The following is a 19,970-nucleotide window of genomic DNA, read 5'->3' as shown; positions in this document are numbered from 1 at the left end:
AAAACATTGCTTGCAAAATACCACTATTTTTACGCTACAAAAATACAATTAAGGCTCTCAATTAGATTTTATTAATTTTACTCCTGGGAGTTTGTTAGCACAAGCCAGCTGAAGGAACTCCCAAAGGCTCTCACTAAAATCCTCTGCACTAAGCCTCACCATTTCTGCAGCAACAGAAAGGGGAAGAATGATTATTTCAAAGTACCAGAACCCAAATTCTGCAGACACATCCGCCACAAACTGTCCGTACGTCGTTAGTCCCAGAGAACAGTGGATTTACTCACTTGCCTGAGGTTTTCTACGTGCATGCCCATGTGTTTGCAGAAGTGGGGTCCACGAGCCACCGCTCGAGCACAAGACGTACGGTGACAAACTGCTTCACCAATAGGACTCTCCACTTTTTCTCAATACTGGCATCTCCCAAAAAAGAGAGCTTTCAGATTTAATTAAATTTTACTATTTTATTTGTGAAAAAACTACAAGCAGAATTCATAAATAGACATTTCTATTTAAAGCAGGAAAATGATAAAGTGGCTTCTAATAACAGTCGTGCACATGCCAGTAACAGGAATATATTAACATCTTTTATTTGCTAGACAAAGAGCAGTGTCCAATATAAATTTCCCGAAAACATTTAAGACCTGTGAATTTCTGACCAGTTCACAAAACCACCATTGACACTTTAGCATGAAGATTAAAACAAACCTAACAGGACTGTCAGCTCTAAAGACTTTACAGAGCGGAAAAACTTTCAAAAGCGTTATACAAGCTGTCTTTCTGGGCAAATGAAAAATATAGCTCGTATAATACATTAACATAAAAATCCACAAGATAAGATTATGTTTTGACATACTTAAACAAGCATTCTATATTTGTCTCCAACAAACAAAGCTAAGGAAATAATGTAACCATCTTTACACAGTAAATTAAGGTTACAAGTCATACACAAGAACAGAACTGCTTGCGCATTAAAAACTGTTCAGCTCCATTGTCATACTCTAAATGTTGGCTCTTAAAACCATTCGGTTACATACAAGCAAAGGTTATTATATAGTCAGCAATTAATAAATTTTCAATAATTTAAGTTTACGGTAGAGCTTAAAAAAGTAGACTGAGAATGATCTTGGTAAGGCAGGTGAAAACATCTCAGTGGAAATAAACTCACGGAAGCTGCTGCCAATTTTCGATCTGTCCAATTTGAAACAAGCAAAGTGTTCCAATTAAAATAAATAGCCTGGTGGTGTAAAACGCTGTCATTTTTCCCTTGCAGAACTACGTCAAACTGAGCAAGTCAGGCAAGCTGTGTTGGCGTCTGTGTGTGTGTGTGTCTGTGTAAGAGTCGAAACTTCGCAAACGTAACACTGTGCTTCACTTACCTGCTTTCTGTGCCACTGAACACCATGAATCTGGTCCTTCCCCTACACTAGTGTTTCGGTTGGTCTGGTTCTTAAACACGCTCCCCACCAACAGCGGGACAACCCACGGACGCAGCGCAGAGGGTATCCCACCCACGGATGCGTGCCGTGGGGATGCCAACTTCAGAAATTAAGTGTAAATGCAAACACTATCCTTCAAATTCACAACACAGCAGCTATGGATGAGGCTGGGGAGGTTCAATGCTTAGCTAGCAATTTCTACTGAATGCAGAATTACAGGTCACTTGTTCCAAAGAAATTTTTCCCACTTATTTATAGCAATCTACTTTATCAAGGAGGCATGCCCGAAGAGACAGATGTTACCGACTTTACCAGTAGCCATGAGTAGCTGGTTATGGCGTTAAAGCTTTTTCAGCTGATCTACAGGTCCATTTTCACTTGAAAAAGAAGCAATTTCCTGGTACACGCAATGTTTTTTGTTGGTGGTTTTTTTTTTTTTTGCACAAATTCCCAGATTCAACGAAGACGAGCGCATGGTTTGACTTGAAGCACCAGAATTAGCCCCGCTGAAGCCAGAGGGACTCACCACTCGCTCACACTCTTCGCTGGATCGCGGCCGAGATGCACGCAAGCCTAATTGATAATGGATCATTTATAAAGCAGTGCAAAATATACAAGTTCAGGGGCATCTTCAAAAAATCTCTCTTAAAAAATTATTCCAATACATTTCAGTAAAATAAATAAATATGGCTGACCAGTTTACCCTCCCTGAGACCCTTAAAGGAATAGTAAAAACTGGAAAAGGAATGTCTTTGCAATATCCCACTAATGTTAAAATGTGGATTGAGAAATTCATAGTATTTAAAACTATGTATAATAAATTGTCTTGATGCTCATAGGAAGCATCTGGTTTCCTTTGGTTCTTTAATAAATTCTTTAAAAATGCTTAAAAAGGTAAAGACAGCCTATACTGTGAATATAAGCAGAACTAAGTTGGGGTGCCCACGTTAACGTATTCAGAATAAAACCACTGCTGCAAAGGCACTGCCACCGCACGTACCTTTGAGCAGGGGTTATGACGGATCCCTCACACCCTTCTGTCGCCAGTGTGAAAGGAACCTACGTCTGCTACTCAAAACCACACTGATTTTAAAAGAAATCTTAAAAGTTGCCTCCACAAAGAGAAATTACTCTTGCTAAGCAAATAATTCACAATATAACAAGCTGGCACAAAGTTGTCAAAATGTGGCCCTCTTTCATCAGGCCCAAAAGTTATGCATTTGATGTCAAATAAAGCCACAGCCTCTGCACCTGAAATTACTGCAAAGCACCCTGGGGCCACTAAATAAAGAGCCAAAAAAAGCCGAAGAGGTTTGGGGTTTGTTTTGTTGGTTTTTTTTTAAAAAAGTTTGTTTCACCTCTTCAGCCTAGTGTTTTAGCAGGATAATGCATGGAAGGTAAACTGTAAAGCAATACTAATGGGCCAGGAAAAGAAATTACAGTCTGAATAGCTTTAGAGCAAGAATGAAGGAGATGCTGGTCATGAGCAGGAGCCACGCACGTCGCCCACTTGCCAGCACGAAAGCTTTTCCCTACTTTTGCTCCCACAGCAGGAGACCCAGAAGTGTCCAAACGCTGACAAGCCCAACGTTATCACTGGATGAGATGCTGTTCAGAAACCGCTCTTGGAATATGGGTGGACTTCAAGGAGAAAAGCCACCCCAACAGCACTGATGGGACAGACGGACGACCGACCCACCTGCTGGAACAAGCACCAGGGGCGATCACTCCCAGCCCTATGGCTCCTTGCTGCCTTCCAACCCAAAGCAAACCACTCCAGTTCTAAAGTTACCTCGGTCACTGATGCAGGTGGATAAAATTCATCAAATCTAAGAATACCAAATGCCTGTGGGATTGGCTGTGCACCACATAGTGATGCTCACATCACCAAAATACATGAATCCGTGGCAGGCAAACACCAGTCTGGTTGTGAACATGAATGCTCCAGCCGGGCACAAACTTGCACATCGCCAATCTGAGTTACCCTAGTGGAAATACAAGCTACCTGGAGCAATCTTTTGTCATTTCAGATTCCAAGCGATAAAAATCAAAACCGTGTGTCCAGTACGTTTTAGCCATTGCTTAGGGAAGAAACGGGGAAGGAACAATAGAGAGAATGGGTCCCATCCAGGTTCAAACCTTCAGGAACACTTTTCACCTAAGACCAGTTCCATTTCAGTTTCAGTACTTTCACAGAAGGGGACTGTCCCAGATCTTGAACTGTTCTTTTTTTTTTTTTTTTTTTCACTTCACAGTGTTTCAAGCACCAGCGTTTCCATGTATTGGTTTCAAATAACCCTTTATATATATTTATTTATATATATATTTATATATAATTTATATCAAAACTGATAGTACACAGTATAACTGGAAGAAGAACTGAACTTAAAAAGGATATGTTGAAAGAGGATGGAGTTTGTGAATGCAATAAATAAAGCCCCCTTCCCTCCCCACCCGCTCCCTACCCCAAAACAAAAAGTTGTAATGTTCATGGAAAATTGTGCACAGCAGATATTATAAAAAAGTAGATTCAGGAGCACATCCAATTATAAATGATTGTTAGGAAAATCATATAAAACAATGGAATACATAAAAGTGTCAAGAGTAATCGTTAGGGCAAGAAATTCCTTGGTGGCCAAATGCCCACGGCAAGCAGAAATTATCCTGGTTGCATCAGTAAGAGGTCGATGTCCAAGAAAGTGTGTGTTCAAGCACAGAAGAGGCTCTCCAGGATTTGAACAGCATGGGCAGGTGGAGTGTTTGAATTTCATACCCTGATTCATAGTTTCCACAACTCCATGTGCAATTTTCAGAAAGATTCGTCGTTGACTGCCGACATGTCCCCCTTTGGCGTGGAGGAACGGGACGAGCCCTTGTCTGTGCTCTCAGAGCCCGAGCTGCTCTGATTCTGTTGTTCTGATCCTGCACTGGAGGTCACTGTAGAAGACGACGTGGAAGAGGAGCGAGTCTTTTCTTTAAAGTCTGTGATAATTACTGTGACATTTCCCACTGTGACTGCCAGCTGCTGCGCGGTACTTCTGTCCACATTTTTCAGTCTGGGTCTAAAATAAATGAGAAAACATTTATAAAAAGGATAAAAATAAACGAGAAAGGAAAAGTTTATTAGAAAAAACATTTGACAACAAACTCGGCGTGACTTGTCTTCCGCTCGCCTGTGCGGATGGCAATAATCGGGAGGAGAATCTAGGCAGCAGTAAGCGCTGCACAGCGGAGGACGAAAGTTTGACCTTCTGCTCCCTGCAGCAGCACGCTCAGCCCCAGCAGAAAAACCTGTCGTGCAGAGCTCCGCAAAGGGTGCTCTGCTGTAGATTTATCCCTAATCCAACTCTGCCAGAAAGGAGGACACTACAGCAGAGCCAAGCGGACAGGAGCCAGACAGACCAAAGGATCTCCTCCCCAAGGGGCAGATGAAAGAGTTCTCTTATCTAAATTCACCATCTCATCATGTGCCCTGATGTTATGAGACAAGGCTGTGACTCTGCAATACAAAACCACATGAAAGCATTTGACCACGGCTCTTTCATTCCCATATTGGAACTCTGCAGCTGCAAACAACGCAGGCACTGGGACAACTTGGCTTCTCTTTCAACTGCTTTGAGCTTATACAAATCAGATGCCCAAGCAGCCTACGTATAAAAATCGCTCAAAATGTTCCCTCTGGAACTGAGGCTATTGTAAATAAAATCCAGAATGTACAACAGCATTTCTTGCAGCTAGTGCTTTTGGTTAGGGGGGAAGGAAAAAAAAAAAGGAAAAAAATCAAAACGACCACAAGAGAACACACTGGTATTTATAGCTCAGGATTATCTCAGTAATTTGCATGCTGTGCTATCATTCAATTAGTAATGTAGCTAATAAGGGTCTACACTCTAGGAAGCTGACATTCATGCACATTTCAGGGGCTGGTCCAAAGCTCTGATACAACAAACCTTGGACACTCCTCCAGCTACCAGCAAATTCCAAGTCAGCTGCAGCAACTGCTGCAATTTACAGCTTTTGCTCCTAATTAAGGGTCAGGCTTAAGCAGCAGAATATTCCCAATAGGGAAATTAAAAAGGAGAGTCTTTATACATCAGTGAAGAGTAGCTTGCTGAGAACTGCCTTATTCCAAGGGATGGAGGGAAGGTTAGTTTACTTTGGGATCAAGCTCCAGCTTCTTAAACCAATCTGCCTCTCCTCCTCCTTGTCTGCAGCCCACTAGGCTAATGTGGCCAAACAAAAAAAAAAAAACAAAAAAACAAACAAACAAACAAAAAAAGAAAACAACAAAAAAAAACCAAACCAAAAAAAAGAGGAAATTAAGCCTGCATGCTCAACGGCTTGCAGTGGTAAGTTAACAAGGGGAAAGTCCTTAAGTAGCAGTTATCCGAGTGGTATTCTACAACTAGATGGAACAGAAAAAAAAGTATTAAGGACAGGTGTACAGCTTCAAAAATAGAACAATTGTATTTCTGCAAGCTTCCTTACCAAAAATGAAGTTACTGCACCAAAAATAGTATTTTCATATCTAACCTAGCAGGCTGTTTCAATCTTTAAGAAGTATCACAGGAAAAGCATTTCTGATAGAAAATGCAATTAAAATACTGCTGTGCTGGGATAACAGTCAGTAAAACCTCCTACTTGAAACAGCCCCGTTGTTTACTGACCAGCCTTTTCCAATCCGTAGCTGTGCTAAATGAATTCCCACAGCAGACCCACATGCCCACGCGTATACGTTGTACATACGCGCTTGCAGGAGTTGGCAAATTCAACGTGTAACCGCAGGCTAGATTAAATCATGTCACTTTGTTTGTGGGTAACAAGAAAGGCCAGCTAGCTCAGCAGGTTTTGGGGTTTCCGTCACCTTTCAGATAGTGTCTCAGGAGATGCAGGCTGCCCCCAAAGCATCAGCGGCAAACACAGCAGCAAGCGTTCCCGGAAGCGTAGTACGCATACGTATTTTCCTCCCTAAACCCCAAGTTCCTCTAGGAAACCCAGTTCTTCCTGTAATTTGCCTGGGTCATTTGTTTTCTCTTGTACTCAGAAACAGCAAAAAAAGAAAACCACTGGCCCAAATACCGGAACAGACCTTACTGTCTCCACCTTTCTACAGGGTTGAACGTGCACTCCTACTATTGCTTGTCAAAAGCCAGCACTAAGTCATATTTAGAAAGAAACCAAACAAAAAAAAAAGAAAAGGAGTTCATATGGCCTAAGCTGCATTAAGTTCTGCCCAGAAAAGCTCCCGCTACCAGCGGCCTTTGACATAAATTGTGCACCAAGTGCCTGAATGAAACTGCCCAAGCATCTTTCAATGCCATGCAAAGTACCATGAAGGACTGGGGGAAGCAGGGCGGAGGTGCAGGATTTCTCAACAGTCCCACTCACAAACACATTCTCAATGTCAGTTTTAGAACTGAGCCCTCCAACCATTTCTGCGGGATGTTTTAGGGGTGTCCCCTGTGCAAAGAGCTGATTAAGCACAGATGGAAACCTCCAGACAATCTTTTCAGCACATGCATACAATTTTTGCTTCTTACAGAAGCCAAAGGGATTGGCCCATTCACGTTATTTTGCAAAATTAAACACCCTGATGTTTCATGTTTATAGCTGAAAAAGTTTATGGCCGAATAAGAAATGTGTTTCAAAACAATCAATCTGAAAGTGCACAGGAAGATGTGGAATAAACCCAGATATTTTGTCAGAAACAGGCATGCTATCCAAAAGTTCAAACAGGATTCCATAAAAATCCACAGAGATCCTTAAAAGATAATTTACAAAAAAACAGTTAAGAAACCTGGGTATGGAAAAAAAAAAACCCTGAACAGACAACTTGTGACTCTGTAAAAATCAAGTCCTTTAAAAAGGCTCTTGACAGCACTCCTGAGGGCAGTGAGCTGCAAGAAAAAGTTCCACTAAACACTTAATACAGTTTAATAACTGAAGGAGATGATGTGTCCCTTAAAAATATCCAGCCAGAACCGATACTATTAAGGATTAATTAGGGATGACAAAAGCTTGCCACAAAACATGGACTAAAAGACTCTGCAGCAGACAGAGTGACTCCTTCGAGGAGTAAAAACAATTATTTGATGTAATCTATCAACATAATATTATCTCATTAGTCACGTGCATCAAGCCTCCTGCATCCTAAGGCTCAAAACTGCTTCAAAGAAAATACGACCAAAAAAACCCAAACACCACACCAAAAATTATTAAAAAAAAAAAAAATCACTGCAATAAAGCTATATTTCTATAATCAAATCAGGAATGGACACTTAAGACCTTTGGGGGCTGAGGAAGAGTTAACAGCAGTCCCTACAAACAACTCCAGTCTTCTAGCACAGCAAGTCTCAGAAAGCCCTCACTACACTCAAGTGAATTACTGTGTAAAGGATATTCACTCTTATTAAACATTTCCAAGCTATTATATAAAAAACTTCCAAGACAACAGCTTTCTGCAGAGTCACGTCTTGCCAATCTTAACGCTAACAGCAGTGCAAACCGTGTTTCCCATGTGCTGTACAGCTGTTTGCAGCTAACTAATATTGCTTCAGTTCATGTGGCTTCACTATAAAATACCTATTACAGAACATTTTTTTTTTTAAAGAGATGCAATTCTTCTGTAGCCCACATAGGCAACACGCCTGGTTGAATTCTGCCTCTTGTAGCTCTAAGGTCCGTAATATGAAAACTGTACTTTGATGCCAAATTTTTGATTTAAGAAATAGAGCACAGGCACCACTTGAAAGAAAACAAGCATGGAGTATCAGTGTAGGCAAGACTAGTAATAAAGCTCTCTCCATAGACAGCTACTCATTTGAAACTTAGACAAATACGAAACCAACCATTCATGCTTTTTCTTAATAGCAAGATTCTAGCAAATCTGTTCATGCAGTCTTTTAATTCCCGTATACTTGGAAAATTATCTTGACAATTACAGTGACTAAAAGTTACAGATAAGGAAGTAAAAAAGTAACCTTTGTTACTGCTATCAAGTGATGATAAGAATTTGATAAAGACCACTACGACTGCTGGTTAATTTTTTTCTCCACTGTGTTTTACAGCCAAAAGCATTACTGCCCCATTGACAATATGATTATTTTAGCAGAGAAACAAAGACTGAGTGGACAACAGAACAAGTGTTTCCAATGCTGTCCTCACCAGCAGAGTGTTTGAGTGCTTGTAGAGGGAGAAGGCTCCTAGCCACTGATAGTCTTGCCGTACTAATGCTGGCAGACCCTGTGAGTTAGACAGTTCTCTGTCTCTGTCGGTCCATCAAAAAACCCAGTGTCTGCTATTAAACACAGTTCTCAGATACTGAGAGCTTAACTTTAGTATAAAGTTACCTTGAAGTGTGATTTGAATCGCTGGTCTTTGTTGTAGTATTCCCAGACTGTATACTGTTCGCTTCGCTAGGAGGATCTTTCACAATATCTGACTTTGGTCTGTAAGAACCAGAGGGAAGAGGGAGAGTATCATGTTAGATTAACCACACAATTAATCGATGCACAGTGCTACTGAAATCACTCCACATTTAATAGTGCATCCTTCAAACTTACTTAGTCTTCTTGTTAGCGTTCTTCTTCGTAACACTTGGACTAATTTCCTTCTCTTTGTCAGGTTTTTCTTTGTCTTGTTTTTCCACTTTCTCCTTCTTCTCCTTCTTAGGTGGCGGTGGGGTTGCATATTGCTGGGCAACTTGTTGTGCCACCAACTGAGAGTTTATTCTAGGTTTTCTATAATGACAATAAAAAGAGATCTATAGTCAATTTTACACAGTAAAAATAGCTTCACCAAAAGCAATATAAAGATTTATTTCAGCAACCAGGGAAGAATACTCCACTTATAAAGAACCGAATGGATATCCTTACTTAATGTGAAGTACTACTGCTGCTACCAACAAGACAGACATTTTTAAATTAAGAAATACTCCAAACTGCTGTTTCATCAGTTTTTAGCCTCATCTAACATTCTTAAGTATAATGCTCCCTTTCTTCCATCCATGTCATGAAATTGCAGCCAATTTTGGGGGGAAAATACTGAAAAAGCAGCTTTCAAGAAGTTGCCAGCCACGCACTGTGGCTATACTTCGAGAGAAGGAACAGAGTGATAAAAATAAGTTTCCTGATAAACATCATCTCCTTCCTATCTTTCAATTTAATTTTTCAAATGAGCTTCTGGTTCCCTGAAGCAGCAAGCCTGCACAAATAACAAAGAACAAGAGAAGGTAACTGAGATGACTTTGTCCTGAGGCCCGGGACCGAAGCTCACTGGCAGGAGCACAGAAGACAAACAGGCATTCATGCTTCCACGGGGGAATGGCTGTGCCAGCCTCCGACACACCGTCTTCACACAATTGTCTGCAGTCCTCAATGGTGCTCAGACAAAATACACAAACAAACTGTCTTTCAAAGGCTATATCCATTTCAAGTTATGATTTATATGAAAAAATAGCTTTGCGTGTAACCAGCACCTTGGTTACTGGTCCTTGCGTAGTCCTACAGAAATTTGTACCGTCGTCTCTCCTGCATTCCTCATTCACTCACTCAGCTCCTCTCAGCTTAACAACTCAAAACCTCTCCCTCCTGCCCTGGCACATCACAAAGCAGTTTATACTCTGAATACTCTGACTATCCATGATCAATTCGACCCCTTCAACATACCAGAAAGATCTATTACTCCCTGTGTCCACAGCTTGGGGAGGAAGGGAGAAAACCAGGTTATCAACTCCATTAGTCGTCCATTATGAGCTGAATACTAATTGCGACCGTTGTTCATGCTTGTCCATAGCTGTTATATTGGTCATAAACACGATTCAAGTTTGCTGCATAGATCAGACTACAACTGATTGCCAATGAAAGTGGTACGGAATTATCATTAAGTCTACAACTGGAACACAGAAACCCAAGGCTTTCTGCTGCAGAGCTCTGTACCTGCATCCAGTTTTTACTACAAACATCTACAGAGACTTTAAGAAGCTACTTAGTGGTTTTATGTGTTTAAAAAACAAAAACCCTACAAAACACTAATTACATGTAACATATGCATTTAGAAATGATACTGACAATGGAACACCCAGAAAAGTTCTGCTCCCTGTCACAGGAAAATCCAAGTATCTAATAAACCTCTCTTGGCTCTTGTTTTCTGTGTAATGGAACCAAGATGCTCTTACTGAAGCCAAATATACCCAAATATTTCATTTCACTACCACAGCTTATTACAAAGTCTATGCAACAGATTGCAATCAGGCCCCTGACCCACCTCAACACCACTGGCATTTGGATTTTTCACCCAACATAGAAACTGGAACTCATTTTATGCCACAATCTGCATACATTTCTGAGTAAGCGAAGATGATCTGGTCTTCAGCCTTAAGTAATTACGATGCTGAAACATTCTGCAGATCAGATCAAGCAGTTACCTGTTCCACAGAACAGTGACAGTATTTAGCATCCTTGCATTTAAAATCCCATATACAGCAATTTCTGCCTGTATGACTGAGAATAAACACGTAAGAAAAGTGTTTTGGTTACATGGAAAAGATTTTCAGATTGATGCAACCACACTAAAAGCTGATAACAGTAGCTTGTGTCAAGCAACCTGCTAACCGCCTACTCAAAAAAAAAAAAAAAAAAAGATAAAGTATCAAGAAATCTTCAAAGAGAGGGCAGATACCATCTCCCTACTTGATTATAGATGATTAACCTCACTGCTTGAAGCTGCCACTTCTGCCCAGACTTACAATTCTTTGCTGTTTACACACCAGCTAAGTCAGAAACCAGAGCCATTCATAGGAAATCCCAATTCAAGAATCTGAGAGCACCTTCAAAGTTTTTCTGCTTTGCACCACTCTGATGTACCTGTTTGCAATGTTATTTCCAAGCCTTATGTCCAACCTCCGCAGCCATTCCTGTTGAAGGAACGCCGCACTGCGTGAATGAAGACACAAATTTTAAAACGAAAACTTCAACTAAACTCAAAATAAAAAAAAAAATTACATAAAGAAGTCACACTGTAATTACCTACAGAAGGCTGGAATCAAAAAAAACCCAGCCTTAAAGTGCTCCTGCAGAGACACTTCGCCCCATGCTCTCCCGCTCCTTATCAGTGCCTGTGATGGCACACTACATTATTAAGTTTTATCATTTTCTGGCCAGCTGCTGACATAACTAGCACAAATTCTCCAAAACTCGTATTTGCATATTCCTTCTTACACACCGCAAAGGCTCACTGGTAAGGGCAAACCCCGAACTGAAAGTGAAGAGAGCAGGCAGCGGCACGCGCAGGCAGGGGACCTGCGGGAAGGGACAGGATGGCTGCCCTGCTCATAGGGTTTCTCCTGCCGCACAGAGGAAGGGAGCAGAAGGCTGCTGAGACTCTGGTCAACACAGAGCATGTTTCAAGATCTGCTGTACTATTAGAACAGATTTATTATATTTTTTTAAATAATGCAAGTAACCCAATAAATAGCTTTCCAATTCCTGATTTCACTCACACTAGCAGCAAGCTTAGGAACGTTAAAAACCAGGCACGTTAAGCAACTGGCATACTAATACTACTAATAATAGGAGTAATAAAATCCCTCAAATAAGGCCCACACTGCTACTACAGCCAGGATACACTGGTTACAAGCCCTTTACAAAAAGCCAACCAAAGCAAGTTGAACAGCACATTTTTAACCACAGCAAACTACAACCATAGTAACCACAATCGAGCAACGTAGCTGCAATATCCAAAACTTGCTCCAAGTTTCCCTGCTTACCAAAAACACATTTGAAGGGCTAAGGCTGATCTAACCTAGCACCTCTAGCACAGACCATCCCTCCAAACACTGTTCTTGCCTCCACAGCCATCTGTGCCACATCCTAGTCACGCTGTTTGCCAGAGTGGCCACCTTCCTCATGAGCACTATAGATTCTTCCCCAAGCAGGTAGCTTGCATTGCCTTCTAGAAATAAGGAAAAGCACAAGTTCAATACTACTTTTGCAGTGGATACTAGTCATCTTCCCTTTCAGAACTGAACAAGGAAGGCAAAAAAAAAAAGTATCAGTGGAGAGAAACAAGCCTCATTCCCACTTGGGCTACAATCATTTAACGTGCTCCAGCTTCTACCGCAGAATTTGAAGTCGTGAGAACAGAAGGATCCCTTTTCTCTTTTTCCATTTTTGAAGACTACACTGTGTCCGAGTCTCCCCACCCCTAATTTGGTTCCAGCTAGCCCTTTTTTCATTTTTGGCAATCTCCAAAGAGAATGCTTAAACCCAAATACACCATTATTTTTTTAATAGAAGTTATCATTCAAGGAGAATATCCTGAAGAGAAACTGGCAGGCTCCCTCTTCCAATTTTTTTGTAAGAATAAACAGCCCCAGAAACAAGCGTTAACCATTTTTACCCCAAATCCCCTCATAAGCTTACGTTCTGTAACATTAAAACAATTCATATAAACAAAGAATACATCTAAGTGACAAAATCAAACCCCAACTCAGCCTCTTTCAAGCTTTCTAACCAGCACTCACACTTAAGGAACTATATTGTTATTTAGCAGAAGGCTTAAACGAACAACATTATACAAAAACCAGAGCTAACAAGCTTCAACTTCCAAAAAAATTATTTGAAGAGATGCAATACTTAGTGTTACACTTGGTTTGCAGACGACAAACGCTGATCCATAGTGCTCTGCTTCCTCTTGCAGGCCACCAGGTCTTACTTCCCAAATTCTGCTACAAGAAACTCTGCTTGAATCATGTCCCTACAAATGGAAGTGTGCTACTACACCATTACTTATGCATGCTCTGTGTCTAGTATCAGGTGAGTGCTTTCAAAAACAGAGAAGCCAGTATTGTGCAATGACACACGCCAATGGCTAATGCCAGCAGATGAACATTGCAAGACCAGTTTTGCAATACAAGTGTCTGAAACAGGCACATTTCCTTTGACTTGAACATTAAGATACAGTTATGCTTTGCTTGGACAATTTCCCCCTAATTTAAGCAACACCCTGGGTAAAGACTCAACCATCAAGATGCAACCCTGATGTGACAAATAAATGAACATTATCCTTTTTCTTTTTTTTCCAATATGAAGAGGATTGCCTTCTCCCTCTCTAAAACTAAGAGCAATTAAACTAAATTAAACTGTGCTTTCCAAGTTATGTTCAGCCAAATAAATTCTTTCACATTAGTTAATCTGTAGTTTACATCACAGAAGCAGATATTTGTGCAACAATTCATGACCTGTGCAGCAAGGACATACTGACACTAAAAAAGCTGAAATATATTTATCTATTCCGAGCATGGGTTTAACAACTATCATAAGTGATGCACACAAATACTCTTTACTACCTTTTAATAACAGATCCGCACAGAAATGTTATGACTGTAAATACTAGACCCTGAGATTGTCATATTAAGTGACACTGGGATGTCTGGCTCATGGGATTTGGAATAAAAGCAAGACCTTTTATGAAGGGCTCACTGCCTGTGTTCCTGTGCTCTCGAAAACAGAATAAATAAGTATTTAAAAGAACCTTAAAAGGTTCCAGCAAGTATCTCACAATGCTTCACCACCTGCATTTTCTTCTGTATCTCTAAGCTTCCTGTTAAAGCCTGTCTCAGCATCAAATTCAGAGCAGCGATGACCAGGAATTCTGCTGCTCCACTCCTAACCCCAGCAACCGGGCTTAGGAGTAGAGCAGCACAAATCACATCGCACATCCAACACATGGTAGTTACTCCGACCTAGATCTCCACAGGGATATAGGAGGATAAGTTGCACCATATTTTTCATGTCACCCTAATTTCTGAATCTGTTTGGGATTTCTTTGGTCCTGCTGCCTTGAGAAAAGGCAAGCCACCCGCCTCCTGCAGACACTGCGGAGCAGAGACGGCGGCTTGCTTTATACCCACAGCAACACACAGAGACGTTGAGGGACTCCAGCAATCCCCAGAAATGTGGATCTAATTACAATTGCTCTTACTTTCCTACAACTATGTTATCAGAAGAATGAAAGTGGCATCAAGTGGGATTTCAGAGTCAAAAGCCTCATGTAACGTGAAGTACCAAGGATTTGGATAATTTCATGCTGTTCTGGCTTTGATGCAAGCAGCGATACTAGCAGACCTCTGCACAGTTCACTGTTTCTTTGAGAAAATGTGTTTCATACGCTGTGCAGTGTGAAATACACGATTATTTTGATAATCCTAGTCACATATGACTGTATCTTTGCCGAAAGAAAAACAAGAAAACAAGACTAGAAGTATTTATGCGAGTGTTTATAAAACAGTTAGTGCCAGAACAATAACACAATAAGCACGCTCCTAGAACAATACTGTCAAGCAAGGTTAGAAACAAACCCATGAACACATAAAAAAAAATTAACATCTCCTTAAAAGAATTTCGCATCCAGAAGAACCAAAGCTTTGGAGAAATTAAGCCATAAACACGATGGGGTGAGCACTCATTCTTGCATGCATATTTTCTAGCTCATTTGTGATGACCACAGGGTCCTTTTTAGCAACAAGAAACAGGATGAATAGACAAATTGTCCTTAGCGTACAACTGCAAAGCAGTATGGAAGTTGTATACATTTATCTGGTAAGTTCTCCGTGTAATAGAAGACCACAAGGCAACAATAAAAACAGTAAAAGATGACTAGAAGGACAAAGAGCAAGAAACATGTGATTGAGCAATATTTTGTTGAAAGAACAGAATTTTCCTTAAACACTGATGCATTAATGCTGTGTTTTTATTTAGAAGATAGATATTTAAAAATAAAGAAGTTAATCTAAGGAGGAACATCCACTTCTGGGCTGCAGGTTTTGCTTCTTCATGCACCGTCAGCAGGACAGGGTTATCTTTCAGCTGAAGAACGGCATTTGCTACTAATCTTACACAGAAGGACACAGCAACCTCTTTGAAAGACTCTGAGCATGAAGTCAGAACATTTTGGAAAAAACAGGAAAGAAAATAACAGCTTCACACAAACAAAAAAAATTGTTTGCCACAAAATAAATTTAAAAGAGTACGGCCACCTCCAAGAAAGCCTCCAAAGTGTTCAACGTCCTCTTTGACCATCCAGCCCACTGTTTCCCTTGTCCTCAGAAGGGCCAAGAATAGGCAACGCAGAGATAAAGGAGTCTTAGCTTTGCGATAACTATTCCTGGCCACAGCAACAAACCTTGAGCTGTTCAGATTTCAGAAGAATATTTTAAACTTTATGTTTGTCCACCAGAGGTTTTTAGACTTCAGGTCATTTCTCACAGTTTGAACACTCCACACAGTACGAACGTTTTTAAACTGTAAATAGTTCAAAATTATTAGCAGCAGCTAATATTTAGTGGCCTCCCAAGGCTGCCAGCTCCCCTGCCTTTTAGGGTGAAACTCTGCTTTTCTCAATTCCCCCCCCTCCTTTTTTTTATTAAATTAAGAATGGTCAAGTTATTAAATGAAATGCAAGCTGCCACATCCCTTTACACAATGCAACAGGCATTACTGTTTGCTGGAATCCAGCTAGTCACTGCCTCTGTGCCACTACAAGGTATCTGAGGCTCTTTAAATGATGCCTGTAAAAAGAATACTCAATTCGTAATTGTTACAGGAGCCTTAGCATTGCTTATTTTTAATGATTTGGGCATATTTACAAATAAAAGCATATACAGTTTTATTCCCAGAGTTGCCACTGCACACATTCTGCAGCTCACATTTCTGATTTTTTTCAGCAAACATATGCTAAAAATTTCAAATCCAGTACTAAGAGAATTCCAGAATTGATCTATGAAACTATTTCAGTACCACTGCTCAATAGCAGAGTGTAATAGGTTTTTCAATACTTTTACAGTTCTTTTAAAATATGCATTATTTCATATTATCCCATTACAATATAGTCTTAAAGTCAGGGCCATAAGATGTTTTTGGAAGCAGCTTGACCAGCATTTTGCCGTCCCACAGCCGAGTAGTCACATCATTTCTCAAAACACCCATTCTAATACAGTACAGAACTGGAAACTGCAAATGTCATTTGCTGGCACTATCACAAATCCAAACGTGAAAGCAAATCGGGACCATTCACCTCCTATCAAATTAAGAAACATCTTGGGCCACCAGCAAAAAAAAGGAGCCCAAGCTGGAGAACAGGGCTGTTTGGGAATTTGTTGGAAAACTTTCAGTAGAGAAGCACCACTGTTTGCATTTATGCAAGTACATGAAACTTGCACAAAACTTCTCTCTGTGTTGGTTTTGTTAAAAAGTACTGAGCCTGAGATTGATCATAAACCTGGGTTTCTCCACCCAATCTCATGGACTCTGCTTACCTTACCGCCCTGGGTCTTTGTGCTTCTCTACCACACAACCCTATAGAAGTAATTCAGAAAGAGATGTCTAACATTGTATGGTACATGTTTTGGGCTACAGGTTTATTCTGATACACCTCTGGGGAGGATTCATGACACCAAGTAGTGTAAGACAGTAGTAGCCCACAAAAGCTCCTGTACACTCTGGAGATTGAAGAGCCATCCGTAACAAGGTCTCATGCAAAACAGCACTTCAAGAGCAAAAACTCTCCCCTTTTGCAGCTATTTAATTTGAAATCACAAGATGGTAAAAGTTAAAACACAAGTTGTTCTTCAGGCTTCTTTGATACCAGAGCGTGGAGGTAAAATAGTGGTGATGGTAAATAACAACGCTGAGTATCAGTTATTGGAAGAGAGCTTGAGGCATATGTAACCACTAATACTGTAAAATTTAACTTACTAAGTCTGCAGGAGGCGAAACAAAAGTCATGCTGAAGTTTTGGGGCCTGCCTGGAAGCCCAGGCGACGCTGGCAGTCTTGTCCATCCTCTCATCTGTAGCACCTAAGCTGCAACAGGAGGTAATTTCATATCTAATCTGCAGCAACTAACGAGTGCCAGCAAAGGTTGTCCAGCAGACACTCACACTGCTTTCTCTGCCTAGTCTGAATCCTTGGCAGAGATCCGCTCTGACAACGGCGACTGCTCCCGGCTCTGTCCCTGGAACTACAGGCGGAGGCTACAGCCTCCACGCCTGTCCTTGCCTGCTGTGCGGTGCCGACTGCACGGCTCCTCGTCACAACAGGAACATCTTTTAAGGACTAGAATGGGAAAAAGTCAGAATTAGCTTTTTCTGCTTTCATGAAAAAATAACAAGGAGTTCAACACACTTCTATATAAATGTAAAATTAGTAAAGAATTAGCAGAATACCAGGTTTACCACACTTTAAGCATGTTTTATCTTGTTTGATGGGGAAGCAGAACTGTCCAAATGATCACAACTTCATTATGCTTACAAATACTATAAAGCTACTTCTGATTCATGACTATATATAAAATCTAAGACAAAAGTACATAGCCAGAATTATGGTTTTACAGGCGTTTTCTTGCTCCACTATTTTACATAAAAGATAATTTTCTAAGATTTTTAATGATCCATTTAAAAAAATTTATCAGATATTAAGAAAAAAGAACACAATACATCTCTCTTGCTTAAAGCAAAATTTGCAATATGTAATAAATTACAATAGCGTCAATTCCCAATTGCAACATCACCCTAAATTCCAGTCGAACAAGAACAACTTTACAGCTTCCCTTCTTACTCTCTGCCTAAGCATTTGCTTACCACCAGTAGTAGTTAGGTCCGTGGTTAAGCACTCAGGACAAAAAGCATTGCCTCCTGTTCACCTGTTGCATTTGTAGGGAAGATATTCTACAGCAGTAGAAAAATTGTGCTAATATATACAAAATCCACAACCGAGTGTTTATGAAGTGAGCTGCAACAGTAAATGTAAAGATCATACCAAGCCTGAACTTGAAAAGATGGCCTTGAGGTTACCGAATCATTTTTATTAAGATGTGAATTACTTTGGTCGCCAATAATTTCAGTCACGTGCACAAGCTTCATTTCTAGAAGCTTACTGCAACTGCCCTCATCGTGCTATTGACCTGTTCGCTGATCCACTCGGAGGTTCAGGTTAATCCATCACTGAAAATTCAAATCAGTACTTCAGTGGGTTGTACACCGAAACAGTGAAGTTTGCTGTGCAGCTGCTTCTGGTGTTTTCATCTACGGACACACCTTACTGCAAAATACCAAAAGTCCCATGATTTACAAGGGCTTACAAAATTGTTATGAAAAATTCACTGATCTCAGCACAAAATTTACTTGCCTACCACCACCAGAATGATGATAAACCTAAGGCCATTTTACTTACTTGTCAAAAATAAGCTGCTCTCACTAGCAAAAATTTGAAAACAGTTCATAAAGCTGGCAGCAACCAAGATGTGTATAATAAAATACTCAGATTTACAACAAAGCCAATTACTTAAATACTTCTTCCTATGTGATTGTTTATTAAGCTATGTATAATCCTGAGGAAAGCAAACAGGCTCCAAATTTCCTGTTGAGGTACAAGGCGTAGTTCACAGCATGAAGGTATAAAGGAGTCTGATGAAAACTTAACACATAGATTCCCCAAAGCAACTGCTCATGGTTATTGTATTATAAATTAAAATAATGAAAACCTGAGGAAAAGAGTAGTTTTAGCAACTCTAACTGAAACTAAAAACTGGGAATACCAGACATGGTGTTGTAAAAGTGCTTTATCACTGCTGCTAATATATCTATCTATATTTCTGTGTCAGACACTAAAATCTTGAGTAGTAACAGAAATTGTTATCTATACACCATCCTTTAATCCAGCTTGACATGTCCCATCCAGGAGCATCTGCCTCCAGGTTTTGGGATACTTAAGTTTCATGCTTCAAAATCACAGCAAGAGAGAGACAAAACTTGGAAAACAAGCAAGAAAAAGGAGAGATGCTGAGAAAATGAGCTCCCTAGCAAGACAGAGACGTCAGCTAAATTCAGAAGTTGATCCACTCCCCACAAGTTTTAACTAAAAAGCAGAATACATTTCCAAAAGCATCCTTTTTAAAAGCGTGCTATTGGATAGCATGAAAAACCCATACATTTCTCTTATTATAAGATGAGTTCTAAGAGCATTCTCTCTTTTAACATGCTCAAGCAACTCCAAATTTGAGTACATATCAACATACAATGCCTGATAACGTGGCATTGCACACACAGTACCATTCCTGAAGAAGCCTGTCAATTCTAAAGAGAAAATTCAATATGGTCTAATCTATGTCTGCAAAAAAATAATAAATCAACATTTAAATAATAAGTCTAAAACATCACCTGTTGTACAGCTAGAGTTGAATGACATTTTCAGGTTTTGAAGCTGCACACCAGTATCATCAGTCCAGAATTTGTGTTTTGACAACACATTTCAAACATCCATAACTTTTATTAGCAAGTGAAAGGTAAATTTTAACTTTGAAACAAGGTGAATTTCTATAAATATGGAGACTGAAATTTTCAAACTCAGAGCCTAAGTTTTAAAATCAGCTCTAATGCAGAGATATCGAGAGTAATTTTTTTTTTTGCAGTCACCGTCACTCTTTCAAATCCTGTCCTAAGATCAGCACTGATCGGCTTGAAAGAGCCTACAAACCTATG

General features: G+C 40.2%; 1 protein-coding gene across 1 annotated transcript in view; it reads right to left on the bottom strand.

The window, feature by feature from the left end:
- Positions 1 to 3,899: 3,899 nt before the first annotated feature.
- Positions 3,900 to 19,970, bottom strand: part of RYBP (RING1 and YY1 binding protein) — a 41,766-nt gene continuing 25,695 nt past the window's right edge. Inside the window, exons 3-5 of the mRNA XM_054838688.1 lie at positions 8,999 to 9,175; positions 8,786 to 8,884; positions 3,900 to 4,498 (exon numbers count right to left, since the gene is read on the bottom strand). Coding sequence (XP_054694663.1) covers positions 4,246 to 4,498; positions 8,786 to 8,884; positions 8,999 to 9,175 — 529 coding nt within the window. The 3' untranslated portion in view covers positions 3,900 to 4,245. The remainder of the gene's footprint in view (positions 4,499 to 8,785; positions 8,885 to 8,998; positions 9,176 to 19,970) is intronic.

The sequence above is a fragment of the Grus americana genome, chromosome 11 (assembly GCF_028858705.1).
Source record: "Grus americana isolate bGruAme1 chromosome 11, bGruAme1.mat, whole genome shotgun sequence".
Taxonomy (NCBI): domain Eukaryota; kingdom Metazoa; phylum Chordata; class Aves; order Gruiformes; family Gruidae; genus Grus; species Grus americana.
This window is presented reverse-complemented; position numbering and strand designations above follow the sequence as displayed.